At 34.8% G+C, this 22,100-nt stretch overlaps 1 protein-coding gene across 1 annotated transcript; it reads right to left on the bottom strand.

Annotated features, from left to right (window-relative positions):
• Positions 1 to 258: 258 nt before the first annotated feature.
• On the bottom strand, positions 259 to 21,269 carry MYCT1 (MYC target 1). The gene is made up of 2 exons (XM_025866346.2): positions 21,091 to 21,269; positions 259 to 2,841 (listed from the first exon to the last, which is right to left on the bottom strand). The coding sequence occupies exons 1-2, from the start codon at positions 21,140 to 21,142 to the stop codon at positions 2,330 to 2,332; spliced, it is 564 nt and encodes a 187-aa protein (XP_025722131.1). The 5' UTR covers positions 21,143 to 21,269; the 3' UTR covers positions 259 to 2,329.
• Between the last annotated feature and the right edge of the window lie 831 nt (positions 21,270 to 22,100).

Below are 22,100 nucleotides of genomic sequence, written 5' to 3'. Positions count from 1 at the left end.
AATATTGAATTGTATATTTGAAAATATATAATCTAAATTAATATTTTGAACAAAAAAGCACTCATTTCCTATCTGCATTAATAATTGAAACATCTTGTTCCATTTGTTTATGGTGTTACTTGTTTTTAGTTACACATTTTTATATAAAATAAAGTTTGTGTCTCAAGAGTAAGTAAAGAATAGTCTAGATTGGGCTAAAATACCAAAGTAAATATGAGATACTCATAGGTCACTCAATAAATAAACTGTGAATCAAAATTGACATCAGTTTAATTTTATTTCATAATCAACTAAACATTTCGAATCAGATAGAACTTTAAAAGTTCCTAGTTTTTATCTTAATTTCACATTTCATACGTTGCACAATATTTATAAGATATTCAGTTTGATTGTTTTGTAACTTGGGGAGAGGGGTGGCCACAATTCTGCCAGATTATTAAATTCACCAGAAGATTTTTGCTCCCTTTTTCTTAATTTGAGAGATATAAAGCAATTTTTATTCCCAGTATAAATTCTAGATAAAAACCATACACTTTGCTTACTTATCATATTAAATATTAAGGATGACATACAAGCAAAAAGATAGCCTTGTTACTAAGTTAATGCCCTCCTGAAATCTTACGTGGCTATATAACAATTGCTAAATTTGTTAAAGACCAACTTACAACAAATTGGTGATCTTGTGAGCTTTTTTTTTCTTTCTTTCTTTCTTCCTCCTCTTTTCCCTTCTTCCTCCCTTCCTTCCTCTTCTTTCTTTCTTTCTTTCTTTCTTTCTTTCTTTCTTTCTTTCTTTCTTTCTTTCTTTCTTTCTTTCTGGTATATTACATTAGAGAGCATCAGTCTGTAGACATCATTAAGAAAAATTGTCCTTGAGGAACAATGGAAAATATATGCTAAATAAAAATATTAAAGAAAATGCTATACACAATCTCTTACTATGTAGAAATTATTACATTCTTGAACCATATTCAGATGCTATTACCTGTGAGCACTGAATTGCAAAAACTAAAATGAGAGTACATTTTTTTTCTTCACTAGAAATCCCAATGTTCAGAGAAACAAATGAACAGCAACATAAGCTAAATAGTCACTATATCAGATATGAACCACAGGTCTTTTGAATAATACTCCAGTGAATGCGTGTCCTTAAATGAAAAGGGGCAGTCACAGGCATTTGGCCACTGAAGCCCTCTGGTACCCATATTTGGGAATGTACCTTTCTTTATGAGGGTGGCGCTCTGTGGAAGCAGACTCCTTAAGCAACTGCACCGAGGACCATATGGCATGGTTTAATCATTGTACAAAGACTCTCCATAGAATCTGAGGCTGAAATTTGTAAGAAAGCACACAAGGGATGATGCCTGATGAGTCAATCGAAGAAGGAGAATGCTTCATGGTTATAACATGTATTTCATGACAGTACTGACCCTTATTTGTTTGTCTGGAAGTTCCAGCAGAAAGTCTCTAGATAAAGTGCTTTCCCAATTGCTAGATTTAGATCTAAGAAATATAATTTATCCCTTAGGAAAAATGTAAGCTCAGTGTTAAAGTTTGTTTTTAGGTCAATGAATTGGATTTGCTGTTGTTTTTCTAACAACATAACGGCAACAGTGAAGAAAAGTTAAATCATCTCAGTAAACCCATGGATTTTGCCTCAGTGATGTAGATAACTATTCTTGGGAAAGGCACAAAAATAAGTGTCAAAATTGAAGTGTTCTATAATACCCACAGAGATTCCCTTTCTTTGCCTGGTTCCCACACCTCTCATAAATGAGTGCCATCAAGGAACTTTAAGAAATCTCTGGTCTGTCATTTTTGTGCTCATATAATCCATTAAAAATCCAGGTTTGTTAAGTTGATTCACGTCATTCTGAAGAAAGTAAAATTAAAATTCCTTAGGACAGGTTTATTTTTAAAAAGTGACATAGTGATTTTTTCCCCTTTATAGTCACATCGGACAGTGAATGAGGATTGTAAACCACAAATATCTAAAGTTTTAATTTTAGTCTAAAATACATGTATGTGCTGTATCACAGCTGAATCTTAGATAAGAATCACCATCTTTAACAGCCTTCACGTTGAGTACAAAATACATAAATAGATAACTATTTGGGAAATATTACTATTTTGTGAGTCACAAGGAAGGAAAGCATGTATTCAAAGAAAATATGTTTTACATTATAATGTCCAACTGACTGAGCATAATTCAGCTTGAAAACTCATTGGCTGTTTGGCCCAGGACCTCAAAATTCCGTTTAGCCTATTTGTAATTTTGTGTCAGTAAAAGACAAGTAAAGGAAGAAACAAATTAAAAACAAAAGCACCCTCCTCAGGAATCTGGGAATGCCTTTATAATGGACTCATAGGCAGGTGGAGGTGGTGTGGAAAAGCCCACTCGAAGGCTGTGACTGGACCAGTGGAAATCAGGACGGCCCAGACTGTGAGAAGTGCTGATGGCGGGAACCCTACTGGAAGTGGGCAGAGTCACCAGCTGACTGTCAGTTTCCACCGGAAGTGGGGGACTTTGCAGAAAGGGATGGAAAGTGGAAGCTCTGAAGCTTGATTTTCTTGGAAAAGAATTTGCTTGTTCCAGGGAAGCTTGTCGCTGGAAGGTGAGACTGGCCAGGCTGAGGTTGCTTCGCCGTTCACAGCCACTGTGGCGGTAAAATCCAGTTCTGTTGAGGCCATGGTTATAAGAAGACCTTGATCGCCGGTTGGAACTCCATTGTGAGATGGGGGCGCTGGCTCTTCTTCGAGACAAACAAACAAACAGAGCCCAAATAAATCCAGCAATTACGAGTACAATTGCAATGGACACTGTGAAGGACATTATGACATCCTCTGAAACAAACAAACAAACAAAATCAAATAGGTAATTTAATTTGTAAATAGGTGTTCAGTGAAAAACAGGGCAGAATACAAATAGTAACTATGGAATATGTGATCAATTGAAACAGATTTTGAATTAGGGAAATAAAAGACAGTGCTAGATGCATATGAATATCAGCTGATACGCTTCCATTTATTAAAGGAAAAGGATATAAAATAGCATGTTTAGCTATAGCATTCCCATTGCTTATGCTATTTTCTCACCTTAAAGAAATAAATAATAAAAATAGCCTTCTTTTCTTTAAAGGCCATTCTTTAGTTCATAAATTTTTATAAGGTTGCAAATATAGTCCAAAGATTATTTCCTTTTGAGTTACAGTGGTAATAATGTGCCAGAAATTGATAAAGGATTTTGTAGTCAAATTGACTTTGCTTTTTCCTCTGTCTGTTTTCATTGTCCCCAGTGATGTCTCCCACCTGCTGGCTTCATGATGTCTCACTTCCTGTGCTCCTTCTGAGACAGGAAGTGCTGAGCTAGAACCATCTGGTGGGCTGACTGATTTATGTTCTATTTCCTGAGCTCCTGTACTGTAACCTGTATCTCTGACTCACTGATGACATGACCTATTGCAGACTACTGTGCTCTTTCTCGGACCACCAGTTCCAGTTCATGCTGCTATCATGCCTTCACTGTGCTAATGAAATTTTTATCCCCTGAATCCACAGAATCTCTGCTATACATCAGTATCCTGCAATTCACAGAACTGGTATTTGTTCAGGATTCCTGTTCCAGGAGCAGGGGAGTTGTTTTCCCAAAATGGAAATTCTACCTTATTGCTTCTTGTGAACTGAAAACATGTTTTTGAGTAAAGTTGCTTAGCAGAGCCCCTGCTCTGAATGTGAAGACACTCTGGATATTAGAAGACCCCTCTTCAGCCTCATCGCTCACCACATTTCCCCACCCTCCACTCCGTGATCTAAGCCACGAATCATGTTGATCTTCTCACTATCCCAAATCTGGCCTTTTTCTCCGAAGTTCTGTGCTTTTCCACCTCTTTTTCTTTCTATCTGTACACAAGTTTTAAATTTCTGTCTGAAAAACCTATTCTTAAAGACTCATTTCAAGTACTGCTTTTTGGATAAAGACCCCTTAAGTTTCATAAACAAAAATTAGTTACTGTTAAGTAAAGAGGTAAGCTGTCTTATCAAATTGCTTGTCTAGGGATTCTGTACTGAGAAGGCCATGGATTGGAAATTAGCTAAGTGGGGTTGTGAGAGTGTAAAAACAAGAGAGGGGCTACGAGTACTTTGAAGTTCCTCCCTTCGAGAGGTAGAGTCTCTTTCCCACCCCTCGGAAGCTGGGCTGGCTTCACACCTTGCTTTGGCCAATAAGATGGGATGGAAATGAGGCTGTGCAAAATGAAGCCTAAGCTTCAAGAGGTCTCTCAGCTTCTACCCCTGTTGCTCTTGGAAGCCCTCTAACTGCCAGCCTCTACAAGCCCAGCCTACTGGTGATGAGAGACACATTGGACCACTTACCGCTGTTGCCCAGGCCAAGAGCCTGCTATCTCCAAACACATGAATGGGGTCATCCTAGATAATTCAGATGTTAGTTAAACTAACAACTTACTGTGACCCATGAGGGAAGACCAGCAGAAAATCTATTAAGCTGATCCCAACCCAAACTCCTGACCCACAGAATTGTGAGCTAAATAAATGATATTTTTAAGCTACTATATTTTGGGGTAGATTGTTAAGCAGAAAAAGCTAACCAATTCTGCGTTCTCAACTCAGCTTTATCCCTAACATATTGTGTGATTTTTAAGAAATTTGTTCAGACTCATTATTTTTTAAATGAAAAAGATAGGTTTTATGAGTATCAAGGTTTTTTTTTTCAGTTTGTTTTTGTAATCTAGGATAATATGTAGAAAATCTATAATACAGAAATAGCAAAAGCAACCAATGCTAATAAATACATAAGAATAATCATTGCTGCTTAATTTTAGGATATATTTAGTGTTCTTCCACCTTATATTGTCACATTTATCTCCTGTGTCAAGACCATGTGTGTTTAGCTCTACTTTCACAATTACCTTCACAAATGCTTATATCAAAATCTTCTAAAACAGTTGATTATATCAAATCTAAACAATAAATTCCTTATAATAGGAAGATGACTTCTAAATTACAAGATGATTTAGAACAGCTCTACTAGACCAAGTATTGTTTTTCTAAAATGAGTCTCATAATAATATGGACTTAGCCTTAAAATGCAACCTCTTGAGACAGATTTCAGAGTCAGGCTTTATCTGAAAAAAGCAAATAAATAATAAATACAGTCAGAAACTAAAATCACACTTATTGGTTACATAGTAACATTCAAAATTAACTTGTAATTATCAGTGGTCCAAATATTTGGAACCTAAATAGGAAGTTGTTGGAATTTTGTGTTGCCAAGGCAATGGCAGCCATGCAAATCAGCACTTCCCAACATTTCTTCTGAAAACAAGGTGCACAAATAAAACTATACAAAACCCATGCCTTCAGCATAATTAGAAGACAAAGAACATCCAAATTTCAAGTTACCTAAAAAGTAAACTGATAAAACAGATACCAGTACATTCTCCCCCTTGCTTCTGCCTCAAGTCTTTACTGAGAGGAAGGACAATTCCAGAAAAAGTGTTAAAATACTGAAAAGGTTCTCTGTTCCCTGAGGGCAACGACTATAGTAAAGGGACTTACACATATAGGCAAGAATGTGAAGAGGCAGGCTTGGAAAGTAATCCTTCCCTGGGGAAGAAGAGGGTAAATTGTGCAGGCAGAAGATCACATCTTGTAGGATTCCATTTACAGGAAATGTCCAGAACAGGGAAATCTATGGCAATAGTAAGCAGATTTGTGATTGATTAGGCCTGGGGGTGGGGTGGAAGGGAATGGGAGGGGTTGCTAGTGGTCATGGGTTTCTTTTTGAAGGACAGAGTGTTCTCAAATTAGATGGTGTGATGGGCACATAACTCTGTGACTATAACAAAACCATTTAATCGTACCCTTTAAGTGGGTGAATTATATGAAATGTGAATTATATCTCAATAAAGCTGTTAAAAGAGAAAACAAAGAAAAGGGGAGGTGCTCTTTGGAAACCACGCAATGAAGAAGAGAAGAGGGAAGAGTGAAGGGATCCTTCAAGACAAAAAAAATTTAAAAACAAAGGACACATAATTCCTCCCCACCTCCATCCTCTAAAAGTAAAAGTACACCAATGAAAATGTCATACCTTGCTACACTGAGGAAATGAGGCATCTAGAATGACTCCTGGGATTCTGGCATGTGCAGGCAAGGGTGGATGCCAGTATCATTCATCCAAACCGGTCAGAAATGTAAGATTATGGAACAAGGGGAAGTTGGTATGAGGAAGATGCTGAACTTGAGTGCCCCTGAGATACTCATTTGGAATTGGGGTTGCATAAATACAGAGCTTAAAGAGAGGCAGAACTGGGACTCTCCATGCATGCTATGAGAGACTTGCAGCCATCCAGGGAAAACACTCTGACTAAAAAGTAAGAGTGCATTTATAGAAGTGAGTTGAGAATAGACTTCCAGGAAAATCACAGTTTAACAGGTTGCAGAAGTAAAAAAGGAAACAAAGAAGGACTAATTTGGGAGACTTGAGGAGACAAAAAAAATATGCTAGCACTGAATCAAAGAAGAGAATTTTAGGTCCAAGTGACTACTGGCTACATGCCCCAGAGACATTTATCTATCCATTTGTTTAACATATAAAGCATCCACTAAATACCAAGTAATGCTAAGTTTATAGGCAAGTCTTAGTTCTGGTTGAGTTTACATTCTACATTCTATAAAACTTCTCTATAGTCTTATATAGACCTAACTATAAGATAAGAAAAAATGTCCTTTAAAGGTCCTTTAAGCGGGACTGTTGGCCAACTATGCCCAGAGCAGATTGAGATCAGATGATGAAAACTCATGAGTGCCTCTCTAGAAAGTTCAGTCTTTCCAACCGTGGGCAAAACGAGTAAGAAAGAGGGTTGAACAAAGTGACCTAATAGGAAGGACAGAATATAGAGCTAGTAGCAACAAATGAGATAGACCTAGGCCCAGAGCAGGTTGGATAGTGAAACAAGTCTGGGCATGCCTGCCATGATTCAGATATGCAGCAGTAGTAATGGCTTAGTCTGGGAAGTGATGGTAAGAATAGGAAGGAAAAAACTTGGTCATGAGATACCTAAAGTCAAAAGAATCTAAAAATTATTCTAAAGTACCATGCCTTCTAATACAATAGAAATAAAACATGGGGGGTGGGAAGTGGGGTTGTAAACTGAGGTTTAGAGGCTTTTGCTCCTAAGATCTCAATTATAATGTTATACTCTAGCAGTAATTTGATGATCAGATTAACTCATAATGTTTTAGGAGAGGTTAAGTATCTGCTCACTTCATGATATTTGCATGCCTTTACTATTTTATGTAAGTTTATGAGAGAATAGATTTGCTCAAATTTTTATTTGTATCATAATCATTAACACTAAATTTCCTTTAGGTTTTGGTCACTTGTAATGGCTACATAAATTCTGTACTTCACTGAAAAATGTTTTAATTGGTTTAGAAAATAAAGAAAAATCATAAACTACTCAAATACTTCATAGAACTAAGTCCTTTGTCTTCTTTTCAAATGAGTCCAGGCAGTTTACTAAATTTGGTACTTTGGTTTAAAAAAAAAATCAAACTAATTTGGGGGCACCTGGGTAGTTCAGTTGGTTAAGCGTCTGCCTTCGGCTCAGGTCATGATCTCAGGGTCCTGGGATCGAGCCCCGCATCAGGCTCCCTGCTCAGCGGGCTCCCCGCTTGGAGGGGTGCCTGCTTCTCCCTTTCCTGCTTCCCCTGCTTGTGCTCTTTCTCTCTCTCTCTCTCTGTGTCAAATAAATAAATAAAATCTTAAAAAAAAAACTAATTTTACCTTATTTCAGTGAATTTTTGGCAATCTTTGTTTTTGTGAGATGTATTGCATACAATTTGAATAATTCATTATTATACGTTATTAAGTGACCAGTCATTCCTGGAATAGTTTATTTATAGTTTTATACCCCAGAGAAACCATTAGTTAATTATGATGAGAAACACTTTAATCAAAGAATCTGAACAAAATCACTCAGAAATGCTCCTATTTAGAATAATGAATGAAAGATATACTCTTGTTCATCTAGATGTTGTACTTTTGAATAGGAAAATAATGCATTAGGTAGAGACCTAGTAGGTAAACTATAAGCTCCTTCTAAATCTGAAGTTCTATTATTCCACCCCAGAAAGTTTTCATTAAAGCTCTGGGAAAATTTTGATATTTGGAGGAATATAATTTATTTAAAAAAATGCAACCCTATTTTTATTTCATTATTTTGCAAAACACTATAGTATATTTCTAATTTAATTAATTGAATTTATAGATCTCAGGCACTATTTTTGCTGTATTATATCACTTAATTCCCAAGCAACTCCATAAGGGAAATACTTTATTTCTTAGGTTTGTTGTCAGAAAAAATAATCTAAAATGAAAGTAAAGAATTTAAAATGCATAAAAAGTGTATCAATTTATACCAGATTTTTAGAAAAAGATTTTATTTCCTTATTTGAGAGAGAGAGAGAGCATGAGCAAGGGGGAAGGACAGAGGGACAAGCAGACTCCCTCCTGAGTGGGGACCCAACACAGGGTTCAATCCCAGGATCCGGAGATCATGACTTGAGCCAGAAGTCAGATGCTTAACTGGCTGAGCCACCCAGGCACCCCAACTCAATACCAGATTTGGTAGCATGTTAAGAACAGAAATACTCAGGGAAATTGTGCTAAAGCAGTATTATGCATTCTATACATATATTCTCCTGGATCAACAGCCTCTACCGGAGAATTTTAAATATTAACAACTTCAGAAACAGCATTACGGATAAAAAGTTTCAGCAAAAACTAACTCTTAAAAATGCCTTGGCTCAGAATCCTCATTTTATTGATACTGAAACTGTCTAAGGTTTATGTGGTTGAACTAACACTTGGTTTATTTTAATAATTGAATACTGACAACTAGCACTGGTCAGGGAGCTATTGCTTTTACTCATGTATGACATAAAATGAGAAGAAAAAAATTCATTTGCAAAGTATATGCCCCTACTTTTATGTATAAAGCGATGTAAACACTATAGTCTGATTGAGGCTTCTAAGTATCTCAGGATATAAACAGATATAACATGATATTAAAGAGATATATTCACTTCATTTAAACTAAATGGAGATAAAACTAGACTCTTAAAAGAGAAAATAGATTCAGTTATCCAATAAAAAAGCATTTAAGGGTTACAGGGGTTCCTGTGCATGGTCTCAGTGTTTGCCCCCTTTGAGCCTCTCTATCGCTGTCTCTCCTGACAAATAAAATGTTCCCAATAAGGTTTATCTTTATTGAAAAATAGCATAAGGTTCAGTTTCAAGAAAAAAAATTAGAAAATTTTAAAACATAGAATCAAGGGAAAAAATGTCTTGTCTATTAAATTGAGAAAATTAGCAAAGCCAACCAAAATATGTGGAGTAAGAGAGAGATTTATGTGCCAGATGACTGATTTACAAAATACATTATTCTGACATAAGAATACAAGCATCCAAACTCCAGTAGACCAGTGGTTAAAGAGTATGTTCAACCATCAAAATCTTCTTACATGAAAAATTTTAGTTTTGTGGGTAAAAAGATTATTTTGATGATACTAGAACTAGAACAATATTTCTAGGAGAGCAATTTGACAATAAACCTATTTTAAATTATTATTCTTTATGGCTTCATAATATTTATATTGTATTATAATATTTATGATATATTAAATATAATATTTAACATGGTAGTTATATTATCTATAATATTTACATGATAATACTAAATATAATATTTAACATGGTAGAGCAATCTAAATTTGGGGAAATGGTAGGCAGAATAGGTAATAATGACTGAAAATACCATATTACTATTATAATTAGACTACATAAGGTTATAGAGATATCTGAAAAAGATTAAATAATAAATTTTAAATATCATGACAATCATGAGAATAATATATATACATTAATAATAAATGAGTTACATTTTGAATGAATGTAAAGTGAGATAAGATGGAGCTTACAGAAGTTACAAAAATGACATTAAAAAAACCATACTGCTTTTGATATGGATTTGCTTAATTTTCATTGTTCAGTTGGGTGCATGTACCATGAAAATGACTTCCTAAGCCATAAAGTCAGTCAAATATCTGTTTAGAAATTATCGTACTAATTCTTATGCCGGTGCTCTATGTGCAGAATTTTTTAATGGTTACAAATGATAATAATGACATGAGTCTCTAAGACTTGCTGAACTATTAGTAAAAAACTTATCTTGTTATGCTCTCTTAAGTCAAAACTGCAAAAACAAGTGTAGAAATGCAGAAAAGCAATTAGAAAGAAATGCCAAGTCATGTTTTTTAAATTTTTTATTCAAGTTTAATTAACATATAATGTTATATTAGTTTCAGGTGTACGATATAATGATTGAACAATTTTATACACTTCTCAGTTTTCATCAAGGTAAGTGTCTTCTTAATATCCTTTATCTATTCGAGCCATAATTTTAGTACAACCTGTTTCAGAATGGTCTTCCACAGGTGTTTTTTTTTTTTTAAATTTAACCGTAGTTAATGATTTTTCTGAATCAAACTAGAATCCAGGAAATATATAATGAAAACAGAATCTATTGGCCATACAGCTTTAAATTTTCATATTTACAATTCCATTCTGGCAGACTTTTGACAATAAACTTTGGAAGCCTTTTTTTAAAAATGTACTATTAAAAAAAATGTACCTGAAAAATACAACGGCACAGATATTTCTTTTTAAAGCACAGTTTGCCTTCTTTATCAACAATCTTAGGGGAGGAAAAAGTGAGCCATAATTTTACTTCATATAATTACAATATCAAGCAACTTATGAGACAAAACAATTATGTTTAAAAATGCAGATCTCCCTTTGAAGGCAAAAGGAGCAAATTCTAACATCAGTAAGGTAAGACATGTAAATTAGGTACCCTTATCCTGATTTGTAACATTGTCTACAAAAATAACAAAGGGGCTAGGACATAAATCCTCAATGAATAATAACTCTTTCTACTAATAGTTATGTAACTTACTCAAGTCATTTGAGCCTTCCTGACCTAATAATAACGGCCACTATAGTGTCTTTCAATTCCAAGATTCTAATACTGAATTTGGCTTTCCGTACATCTAATCAAGGCTTCAAATTCTGTTCATAGTATTAAAATTTAGTAGAGGTCACCATCTAGTGGCCTTTTGTTGAACTGTTCCAATATCTGAAAAGTGGTTCCATCAGTGTCAACAGAATGGAACACTGATAATTCATAAAACCCTTTGCAATTATAAGAATCAAAAGCTCTTCTAAGATAGCAGGAGAGGAAGAATGAAGGGGAGTAAGTCAGAGGGGGAGACGAACCAGGAGAGATGATGGACTCTGAAAAACAAACTGAGGGTTCTAGAGGGGAGGAGGGTAGGGGGATGGGTTAGCCTGGCGATGGGTATTAAAGAGGGCACATTCTGCATGGAGCACTGGGTGTTATGAACAAACAATGAATCATGGAACACTGCATCAAAACAAATGATGTAATATATGGTGATTAACATAACAATAAAAAATTAAAAAAAAAAAAAAGCTCTTCTAATACCAAAGCAAGCTGTCCTGTTCTTGGTACCCTAGAGTACATAGGAGGATGGTTCATGCAATAAGAAGAATTTGACAAAAATATTTTTAAAGAGAATAACAATTTGGCAATAATATTTTAAAGAGAATAACATAACAGGAAACTCGATTAATTATAATAAAGTAAATAAAGAGTAAGCATTTTCTATGTGTGGCTTATCTGCCAGTAAATCCCATTTGGTTTTTTCCTACAATATCCACAGAATTCAGCTCTTCTTATCTACTCTGTTATCTCCCTAGTTCAAGTGACCACCACCTCTGAGCTGAAATATTCAGACCTTCTACCTGGTCTCTCTGCTTTTATCATTGCCCCAACCCCCCAACAACACTCTATTCTCAATACAGTAGCTCTAGCCACACCATTCCTTAAACACACTGGATATGCTCCTGACCTAAGACTTTGCAATGGTTGTAATCTATTCCTGAAATTCCCCAGCTATCTCCATGGCTAACTTCAAGTATTCACTCATATGTCACCTTCTTATTTAGGCCTACCCTGGTCACCCTATTTAAAATTTCATCTTGTCCCTCCTCTGAGGCCTAACTGGCACTCTTGGTTTTCCTTTTCCTTCAAGATTAATAGAAACTAGACTCACTAATTTATACTCTTATAAATTTATAAATAAGATGCATAAGTGTCATGGGCTATAAAAGTGTCACTAAAAATGAAAGATAACATAGCTTGTCTCTAGAATGGTTAGAAAAACTTGATGAAAGAAATGAGATTTGAGTTGTCTTTTATGCATGGCTGTGGGTCAAGTAAACAAAATCCTGGAATATTTACAAGTAGTTTTGACTGAGGGCATAGAGCATAAGCCATATTTTGAAAATAATTAGTCAACACTATTACTAGAGCACAAAGTTAAGTCCAAAAGGAAGAAGGTAGCATACATTTTTTTGTATATGATAAATTAGCCTATAGGAAAACACTGAGAAAAATTAAAAGATAAGTATTAAAAATATTTTTTAAAAATCTGTCTGAAGCCATCAAAGACCTGCCAAAACTGCTAACTCAAAAGAAAAAGTTCCAGAAAAAAGTTCTCATGTGGCAATAATCTGTAAAGAGAGGCAAAAAAGAAAAGAAAAGAAAAGACAAAAGAAAACCTACAGTATTTCCAGTCTGGAGAAACAGAGGACAGATTGTGGCAACCAGAACTGCTTAAATATGAGAAAGAAATCTTAGAAAAGAGAATTCCAAGAGGAGGATCTCAAAATTTTATTGATAAGCATTTCCCATATCTACAACTGACTCCAGAACACGTTGCATGTTTCAAATAGCACAGCTAGAGGAAATATATAAATTAACTGAACTAAACTGAGACCTGAATTGCCCTTAAGAGACAGACTTTATAGTTTTTTTGTGGTTTGAGTTCTCAACAAAGTTATTTGTCTGTGAGTACAAACTGGAAAAAAAAAATTACCTTTTACAAGGTAATAGAGCAGAATCAAAAGGCCCATTCAAAATGTCCATGATACAATATAAAAGTACTTAACATATGTGGAAATAAGATAATGTGACCCATTCTCAGGAGAGAAGGTAGTGAACAAAGAAATGGCACAAGATGACCAGATATTGGAGTTAGCAGATAAAAATTTTAAACTTGTATATTTATGATCAATGATGTGAAGGAAAGTGTTCATAATAAAGGAAAAGTAGGAAATATCAGCAGAAAATACAAACTCTAAGAAAGAACCAAATGGGGGGGTGCCTGGGTGGCTCAGTATGTTAGGTGTCTGCCTTTGGCTCAGGTCATGACCCCGGGGTCCTGGGATAAAGCCCCACATCAGGTTCCCAGCTCGGCGGGAAGCTCGCTTCTCCCTCTCCCTCTGCCTGCCACTCCCCCTGCTTGTGTGGTCTCTCTCTCTCTCAAAATAAATAAATAAAACCTTTAAAAAAAGATGACAGTGAAATGAGTCAGTAAACTTAAAGATAAATTAATAGAAATTATCCAATTTGAAAAATAGAGAAAAAATAATTGGTGGGGGAACAGAGCCTCTGGGAATTATGGGACAATATAAAAATATTTAACATATGTGTAATTATAGTACCAGGAGCAGAGAATGGAGCTAAAAACTATTTGAAGAAATAAGACTGAAATTTTTCAAAATTAGTGAAAGAAATTAATTTCTAGATTCAAGAGTCTCAGAAATACCAAGCAGGAAATATATAAAGAACCATGCATAGGCGCATCATAATCAAACAGCTGAAGCTCAAAGATAAACTGAAAGCAGCCAAATTTAAAATACCAATGTAATAATGACATACTACATTCAGAAAAACTAATTATTTGAATAACTACTAATCTCCAGTAAGATACAATCATATTTCAAAATAATTAAAAGCTAATCGACCCAGAATTGTATATCCTGAAAATTGTCCTTTAAGAATAATGGTGAAATAAAGAATCTTTCAGGTGTAGGAGAAAAATTCATCCCCAGCAGCTCTACATTAAAAGTTTTGTTCAAGGAAATCTTTAGTTTGAAGGGAAATAATATCAGATAAAAGACTTAAATCTTCAGGAAGAAATAAAGAACATCAGAAATAGTATCAAATATAAAAAGCTATTTTCTTTTATTTTCTTTAAAATAAACACACACACACACACAGTAGATAGGTCATATCTAGGTATATAGATTAGACTTGAAAATTTTTTAGATCTGCTTAACAAAAGACACATAAGAAAATAAATAAGCAAGCCACAGACAGGTAGAAAACATTTACAAACATATATATATCTGACAACTGACTCATAACCAGAATATGTAAAGGATTTTCATAGTCAGTAATAAAAAGACAAAAAAAAGAAAAGAAAGAAAAAAAGATAAAATAAAATGGGCCAAAGAAATGAACAGACACTTCTTCAGGATAGATATTCAAAGGCCAGTAAGCACAAGAGAAGATGTTCAATGTCAAGAATCAACAATTTTTTTTTTTTTCTGTACCCAGGTAGCAAATATTTTAGGCTTTTCAGGTCATACATTATTGAAACTACTCAGCTCTACTATTGTAGCACAAAACAGCATAAACACATAAACAGATGCCCCAATAAAACTTTATTTATAAAATCAAGCCATACATCATATTTAGCCTGTAAATCATACCTTGCCAACCCCTGCTCATCATCATTAGCCATCAGGGAAATACAAACTGAAACCACAATAAGATAAAACTAAATACTGACCAGAAAGGCTAAAACGTAAAGGGTTGAGAATAAAGAAGAGCTATTGGAAAAGATAGGAAACAACTGGAAAAACTAAATTGTTGGAAAAGTACATTGTTGGAAAAAGTAAATTGCATAACCACTTTAGGAAAAGGCTTGACAATTTCTTATAAAATCAAACATACACCAATGCTATGACCAGCATTTCTACTTCTAGGAAGTTACCAAGAATAATGAAAACACATATCAACAAGAGACTCTTACAAGAATATCTGTTACAGCTTTATTCTTAATAGCCAAATGAGTAAATACTGTATGATTTCATTTATATGAAGTTCTAGAGCAGGCAAAGCTAATCTGTTCTAGAAAAAAATCAAAATAATGGTTTCCTCTGGGGATAGTGTAGACAGGAATTGACTGGGATGTGAAATTAGGGAACTTTTGGGGTTGGTGATAATATTTACTATCTGTGATTGGGACTTGAGTTATTCACGTGTGTATATGTCCAAATTCAGCAAATGTTCACTTATGATCTGTGCACTTCATTATTATTTATTTTACACATTTCATTGGAGGTAATTTGACCTTAAAAAGAAAAAAAAAACATAAAAATACTGAATTCTGATTAGTAATATACATACTGAAGTAATTAAGAGGAAGTATACTGATATCTTCAATCTGCTTTGAAATGTAAGCTAATAGATTGGTGAATAAAATAAGCATTGTAGAAATGTCAATGATAGAATCTAAGTGGTAGGTATATGGGTATTCACTATAAAAATCCTTTACATGTTTCTGTACATTTGAACATTTTCAAAATTAAATATTGGAAAAACATATAAGAGAATATCCCGAACAACTTTAAGGCAATGTATTTGGAAATTTAAGTGAGAAAATTTTTAGAAAACACAAACTTGCATAACTAATAGAAGAATCAAGAGAAAATTTGAATGGTCCACTATTGTTAAACACAGTGATTCTGTCATTTAAAACTTTCCTATTAAAAATGCTATAGATAATTACAATGGTGACTTTTCTAAAGCATTTAAAGAAAAAACAATGCAAATCTTGCACGATTTTTTCCAGATAATAGAAAAATAGGAAACACTTCCTAACTTGTTTTATGAGACCTGCATAACATTGATACCAAAATGTGACAAGGCTAATCACAAGGAAAGACTATTATAGGCAAATTTCTCTCATGAATATAGATGCAGGAGTTCTAAGGTCAGGCTTCTAGGCTCATACTTACTGAATCATTGTCTCTGAGCATGGAGCCCAGTGAGAGATGCATTTCCAAACTTTTCTACATAATTCAGATGCAGCAGTTTTATAGACAAGCATTTATAAACACTTGTTTTTCAAGCTTTCTAGGTAACTGAGTTAAGGGAAGTAATTGGTAGGCTGTTAATATACCATGATGAATACATGTCCAAGAGTTTTAAAAATACAAAATAAAGGCATACACTTGAAATATAATAATATTTGTTTGCTATTTAGGTGGAGGGAGTATAGAGGACATCATTGGGGTGTGTATGTCTAGTCCGTAAGCTCACTCCGTCCCCAGTTTCTCTGGAAACATCCTGCTCCTCTCTGCAGGGGGTAGACTCCTAAGAGCCAATATTTTTACAGGCTGAAGAATAGAATTTTCAGCTACTATCTAAGGTTTTTCTCCCCCTTGACACTTGACCAGCCAATAAATCAATTCACAATCCTTCATTTCTTCGATTACCTTGGAGAGGATTAGTTCTGTTAGCAAGCATACATAGAAAAAGAAAAAAACTGATGCTTAGAATTTCTAACTGGATTATTAAATAAATAGCAGAGAGGAAAACAAATAGATAAAAACCTTGAAAACCAGTTGTTTTACTGTAATTCTCTAGATATTCTGAGAGAGAAAAGAGTGTTTTGTTTGTTGGACTTTCAAAATGTTAAGAGTGTAAAGGACTCAAAAATATATCTTTTTACCATAAAGAACAGTACTGGGAAAAAGGAACCATAGCCTCTGGGTCGTGTCCTTGTCAACATGAGCTGCCATACAAAATACCATAGCCAGCGTATCTTACACAGACACTTGCTTCTCATAGTCCTGGGGGCTGGGAAGTCCAAGGTCAAGGTGCCAGCATGATCCGCGGCTGGTGAGAGCTTCCTAGCTTGCTTCCTTCCCTGCTTCTTCTCGCTGTGTCCTCACTTGGCCTTTCCTCAGTGCACACTCGCAGAGATTGGGAGAGAGAGCAATCTCTCTTCCTTTTTTCTCAGGCCCCTAAACGTGTCATGTAGCCCCCACACTCATGACCTAATCTAAACCTAATTACCTCCCAAGGGCCCCATCTCCAAATACCATCCGTTGCCCTGAGGGTCAGGGCTTCAGCATATGAATTTGGATGAGGGGAATGACACATTCAGTACGTAACAAGTCAGCTATCAGAGGCAATGCAAAAAGAACTTTTGGAGAGACAAGGAGACGGTCTATCAAGTACATGACTAATAAGGGTTTTGGAGAAGTGATCGTCACTCCGTCTCTGCCTGTGATGAGTTATAGATTGATTTAGGGAATCCCAGAGAAGCTGGTATCTATTCTTAGCTTTCTGGGATCCAAGTGGGGAAGATGACAGGGCCCTCTGAGAAACGCCGGGTGTCTGATGGGCAGAGGAGAAGTGTGGAGGGCAGACGTGGGTACCTCTGGGTCTAGGGCACCTGATAAACAGCCTAACCTCAAGAGGCTTTTACAACTCGAGGACTGTGGGAGAGCATTCAGTATTGTTCTGGACCACTGAAACAGATGGAAAAGTACCTGAATGAAAGGCAGTAGACCAGAGGGGACATAAAGAAAGGAAAAACCATTCCGTTAACAAATGTTGCATAGACCACATGAGCCAGATTTTATGATAAAATCCATCAGCAGCGGAGACAAGGAGGGAAAGGGCAATGTCCTAAAAACAGATGAGAAATATGCATCAGCAGATGTCAGCAAAGACCAGAACTTGATCAAGAATCAGAGGCCCTCTTCTTCCAATACCCTTCAGAGTATATAACCCCCACCCCTACCCTATGCCCTTTCCAACCTTAGAGAAAAGTCCTAAGGAAAAGGAAAACAGGGAGATCTGAAGTCACAAAATTGAAAATTATTTTGTTAAATCAAGTCACACTTTTATACTGACATTCAAAACTTTACACAAATCTGCCTCATCATTCACCTCCACAATCATGGCTTGTGTGTTTTCGCTTCTGTATATTGGCTGATAACATTTCTTCTGAACTCCCTGAAATTGTCCAACTATGCCTTACTTGTATCACTAACACCTTAACCCATCGACTAACGTATAGCAAGTGGTCAGTCAGTGCTTCTGAGTAAACTAATAAACTAGATCCGTAGTTGAATGAGTTAGTAAGTTAATGTAGGGAAAATGAATGACTAAAATGTCCTCCCAAGGATTATCTCTCTCTTTGAAACTTACCTGACTTATAGGAACAGGTAAAGCCTCATTTTTTCTTCTAAGAAAGATTTTGGGACCATTTCGGCTATTTTTTTAAAAACTCCTAACAATCCTTGCCATTTTCCCATACATTGTCTTATGTTAACTCCATAACAATATAGGCATATATTTGCATGTGTATGGAGGTACAATCTCCTCTAAGAGTGTGATCTTCTTGAAGACAGATATAGTTTTGGTAAGGATTCAATGAGGTGAATAAATAAATGCAAGACCCTGAACCAATAATTCTTAATTTTTCAGTGCTTGCCAAGAGAAAAAAAAATGCATGGTGAGGCAGGAAATTCAACCAAAACTATGTCTTCTTTAGGACTCTTAAGTACCGAAAAGATAACCAAGTTTAAAGATACGTGTCTACTGTTTCATGAAGGCAGGTTGCAGCAAACTTACAGGTTCTGGTTCCTGCTGCTTCGGTGGGGAATTTTCATAGAGAAGGGAAATGCATTACAGAAAGTAAGAGTGGGAAACGCACGGTGGTCTTCAGCTGTGTTGTCAGTCTCAAACCAATTTTTTTGTTCCTTCTTGCACTGATTACTATAATACTTGCAGACCATTAAGTAAGTTTTAGTGGGTGATTACCATGAAAACACGAGCTATTATCATTGGTAATAACCTGGTATCATTATCTTATTTTTTAGCATTCAATAAAGTAAACCAAAAATATCATATCTGGAAAACAACTTTTTATACATCTTCAGTGTGTTAAGTTTGAGAAATGCATATGATTCAACACCAAGTTTCACTTTTCTCAACTATTCTATCTTTATTCTCTAAATTTGAAATGTCAAGCAGATAATTGAGTTTGGGTGCAATAGACAACACATTGCACTGTACTTCATAAGATTTTCAAAATAATATATTTGTGGAGTCCGAGATCACGATAGCTATCGATTTAGATACAAAAAAGAAATAAAAATTTAAAAGGTCAACATTTGTAGCTTAGGAAATTTTTACATTTAGTATATTTACATTTAGATTTTTACGTTTTACACTTAATATTTTTTGCCCCAGAAGAAATAATGTAATCTTTCATATTTTTCCCCAAATCATCCCCAATATATCTGTTCAACATGTTTGTATTGGTTTTGTTAATGCTTATCAATGTAACACTCCCCTTCCTGGTTTTCACTATTTCCATCTATTTTCCATTGTATTCACACACTAAGACAAAGAAACACTAGCAACTATCTTTGGAACAATAAGTTTGAATTCCTTCTCCAGCACAAATTTCTATATTTAAAAAAAAAAATCAATGTTTTTAGGATTGGTAAATAGGACTTCAATTAAACATTCTCATCAATTCAGATTTATTTTATGATTATTACCCATGTTTTAGTCAGTGGCTAATAATTTCTTTTACTTAAGTAAACCTGAAATTTAACTTCTAATGGTCTTTAAAAAAGAGATCTGGCTTTTACAGATTAATTTTTACAGTAAGAACTACTTGACTTCTGAATAATTTGTACAGTAATTTTTGTAATGATGAATTTAGTGTAAACACACTCTAGCTATGTTCAGTGTGTATCTGGTATATTCACTTTCAGTATAATGAGGACAGCAAGCAGTATGCTAACAAATATATATAATGAAGACTTCCATAATTCTAAGGCTTATTGTGTGTTGGTGTCTACTTGGAATTACTTATCACCAAAGCCATTCTTTACAATATGCAAACATAATTTACTTTCTTCTTATTTTTTTTAATAATTAGACTAGGATGTTCACTAATATCCCTCCTTTCCAGGCCTGAAGCAAACATAAAGGGTTGATGGTAAAAACAAGAATGAATTAATTCCCTTCATGCACATTTGTGTGATGGCAGACAGCTCCGTGAGGATGTTAGGGACGGTCAACACTCTGCTCACTTTCACTGATGGTTTCCAAAGCGTCCCCTCAAATCACAAAAGAAAGTATGAAATAGTTCTCTGAGAGAACTAAACACTTGTTCTGGACTAATAAATAGGACTATTGATCTTTTCATAAACTCCATTGTCTCCTTTAAAAAATTTTTTTTCTGAATTTAACTGAAATTGTTCCCTTTATTTTTAAAATTTCCCTGAATCCAAGAATAGTTGCTAATTTTACATCTTAGCCCTTCTTCCCTTGCCCTTCCCTTCTTTAGCCTTGAAGAACTGGCTATTTCAACCTCCCCTCTACCCTGCTATTGATCCTAACTACCTACTAGCTGTGTCTGAACTCAGCCAAAAAGTACTTTTATGTTGCTTCTTTTTTTCCCTGTGATAGGTTTCCTTTTAATGTTATATGTGATGTTATTTCCAGTGAACTTTTTCTACTATAGTTTTTGTCTTCCTCTAATTTCGTAAGATTCCTTATTTTATCTGTGTCATCACACTCCTGAAGTATGGATTTTTGTTATTTTGATTCACTTTGAAAAGTAAAGAGTAAAACATTGACAATGTAAGCTAAAATAACCTCTATAACAATTCTTGATTTAATTAAATAAGATATATAATTTACAACCTTAAGACAAAACTTATTTTTCCAACAAAATCCACATTATCATGTTCTAAACAATTACTTCCATCTTTAATTTTTCTCATTTTTATTCTCATTATTTTCTAATTATATTTTGTAACACCAGCCAAAATCTATACTTGTTGCCCAGATTCTTCTGGAGTGCCTTCATAACCCACTTTAAAGACACTATACATGAATGTACTTATTATAAAAAACATGAAAACTTAATCAGTTTATGGTAAACAAAATGTCTCAGAGATTTTCAATGTTTTAGTAAATTATGCAGTATATTTTCTGCATCCTAATTTTAAATTAAAAACAGTTAAAGAAAATATCTTACCCCAAAAGTTTTCTGGCCATGGACTCCCTAAACTTGTTGTGTTATTAGCCATAATATCCGCAAGAAATAGAAGAGACAGAAGAAGAAAGAAAGAAAAGCCACTATGTCCAAAAGAAGCACTTTGATTCTATGCCTTTGTGGTTCAGCAAGAGAAAAATAATTTTCACACAACCCCTCATATATTGTGTTTGCATAAAAGGAAACAAGTGTATCATGTTTCCTGCTTTTATACTCAAATTAGCAACTGTTTTTCTTATCTTGGAATTCCACATGGTTCCTGAGACACAAAACAATTTCCTACTCGTCATTTCCTCAGCTAAATTACTAAGTTTCTTCCTCTGGGCCACCTCCAAACTGCTTTTGGGGTAAAAGGCTCCTTTTCTTGTTCCTTCTCCAACTACTACTGACATACATAGGAAGATTCCAAAATCTTAGCTACAGCACTCTGGGCTAAATTTACATAGAATAGAGAAAGAGACCACTTCCAACATTTGACAATTAGATTTATACAGTAAGATGAGAAGGGTGGGGTGGGGAATTCTGGAAATCCATAATCTAGTCAAGGACAATTAATTAATTTTACCTAATACCCATTTTTATAAATCCCAGTTATTTATTAAAATTCTTAACATGTGTCTTTTCCATTTGGCATATTAATTTTGAAAAGTTATTCATGTCATTTTCATAAATATTTATCTAAAATGCAATTTATATTTAATTTTTATTACTCTTCCATTGGTATTTAAGTATGAAAAGGATGATTTCCAGACTGAAAGAGCCTGTTTAAAATCAAGCAAGGGAAACATAAATGCTAACATTCGATTGTAATAGAACGTTCAGTGCCATAGCGGGAAGTACAATGATCACAGTAATGGTTTTCGTGGAGATGTCTGAGAAAAGTGATGACTTTTGTCCTCCATGGGCAAGTATGAAAATAATTTTACCAAGGGGAGAGAGTAAGAAAGTAGGACGGTCAATATGAACAGAGGGGAACAATCGTTGCAATTCAC

The sequence above is a fragment of the Callorhinus ursinus genome, unplaced genomic scaffold (genome assembly GCF_003265705.2).
Source record: "Callorhinus ursinus isolate GAN/ISIS: 27379988/994484 unplaced genomic scaffold, GSC_fseal_2.0 scaffold6, whole genome shotgun sequence".
Taxonomy (NCBI): Eukaryota; Metazoa; Chordata; class Mammalia; order Carnivora; family Otariidae; genus Callorhinus; species Callorhinus ursinus.
Note: the sequence above shows the minus strand (reverse complement) of the source record. Positions and strands in the feature narration are given on the sequence as shown.

What these genes read in the sequence shown, in the direction of transcription:
- MYCT1 (XM_025866346.2), bottom strand. Translation starts at nt 21,142, where the DNA reads ATGGCTAATAACACAACAAGTTTAGGGAGTCCATGGCCAGAAAACTTT. An exon ending in ATGGCCAGAAAACTTTTGGG is followed by an intron (nt 2,842 to 21,090) that starts GTAAGATATTTT and finishes TGTTTGTTTCAG; the next exon opens with AGGATGTCATAATGTCCTTC.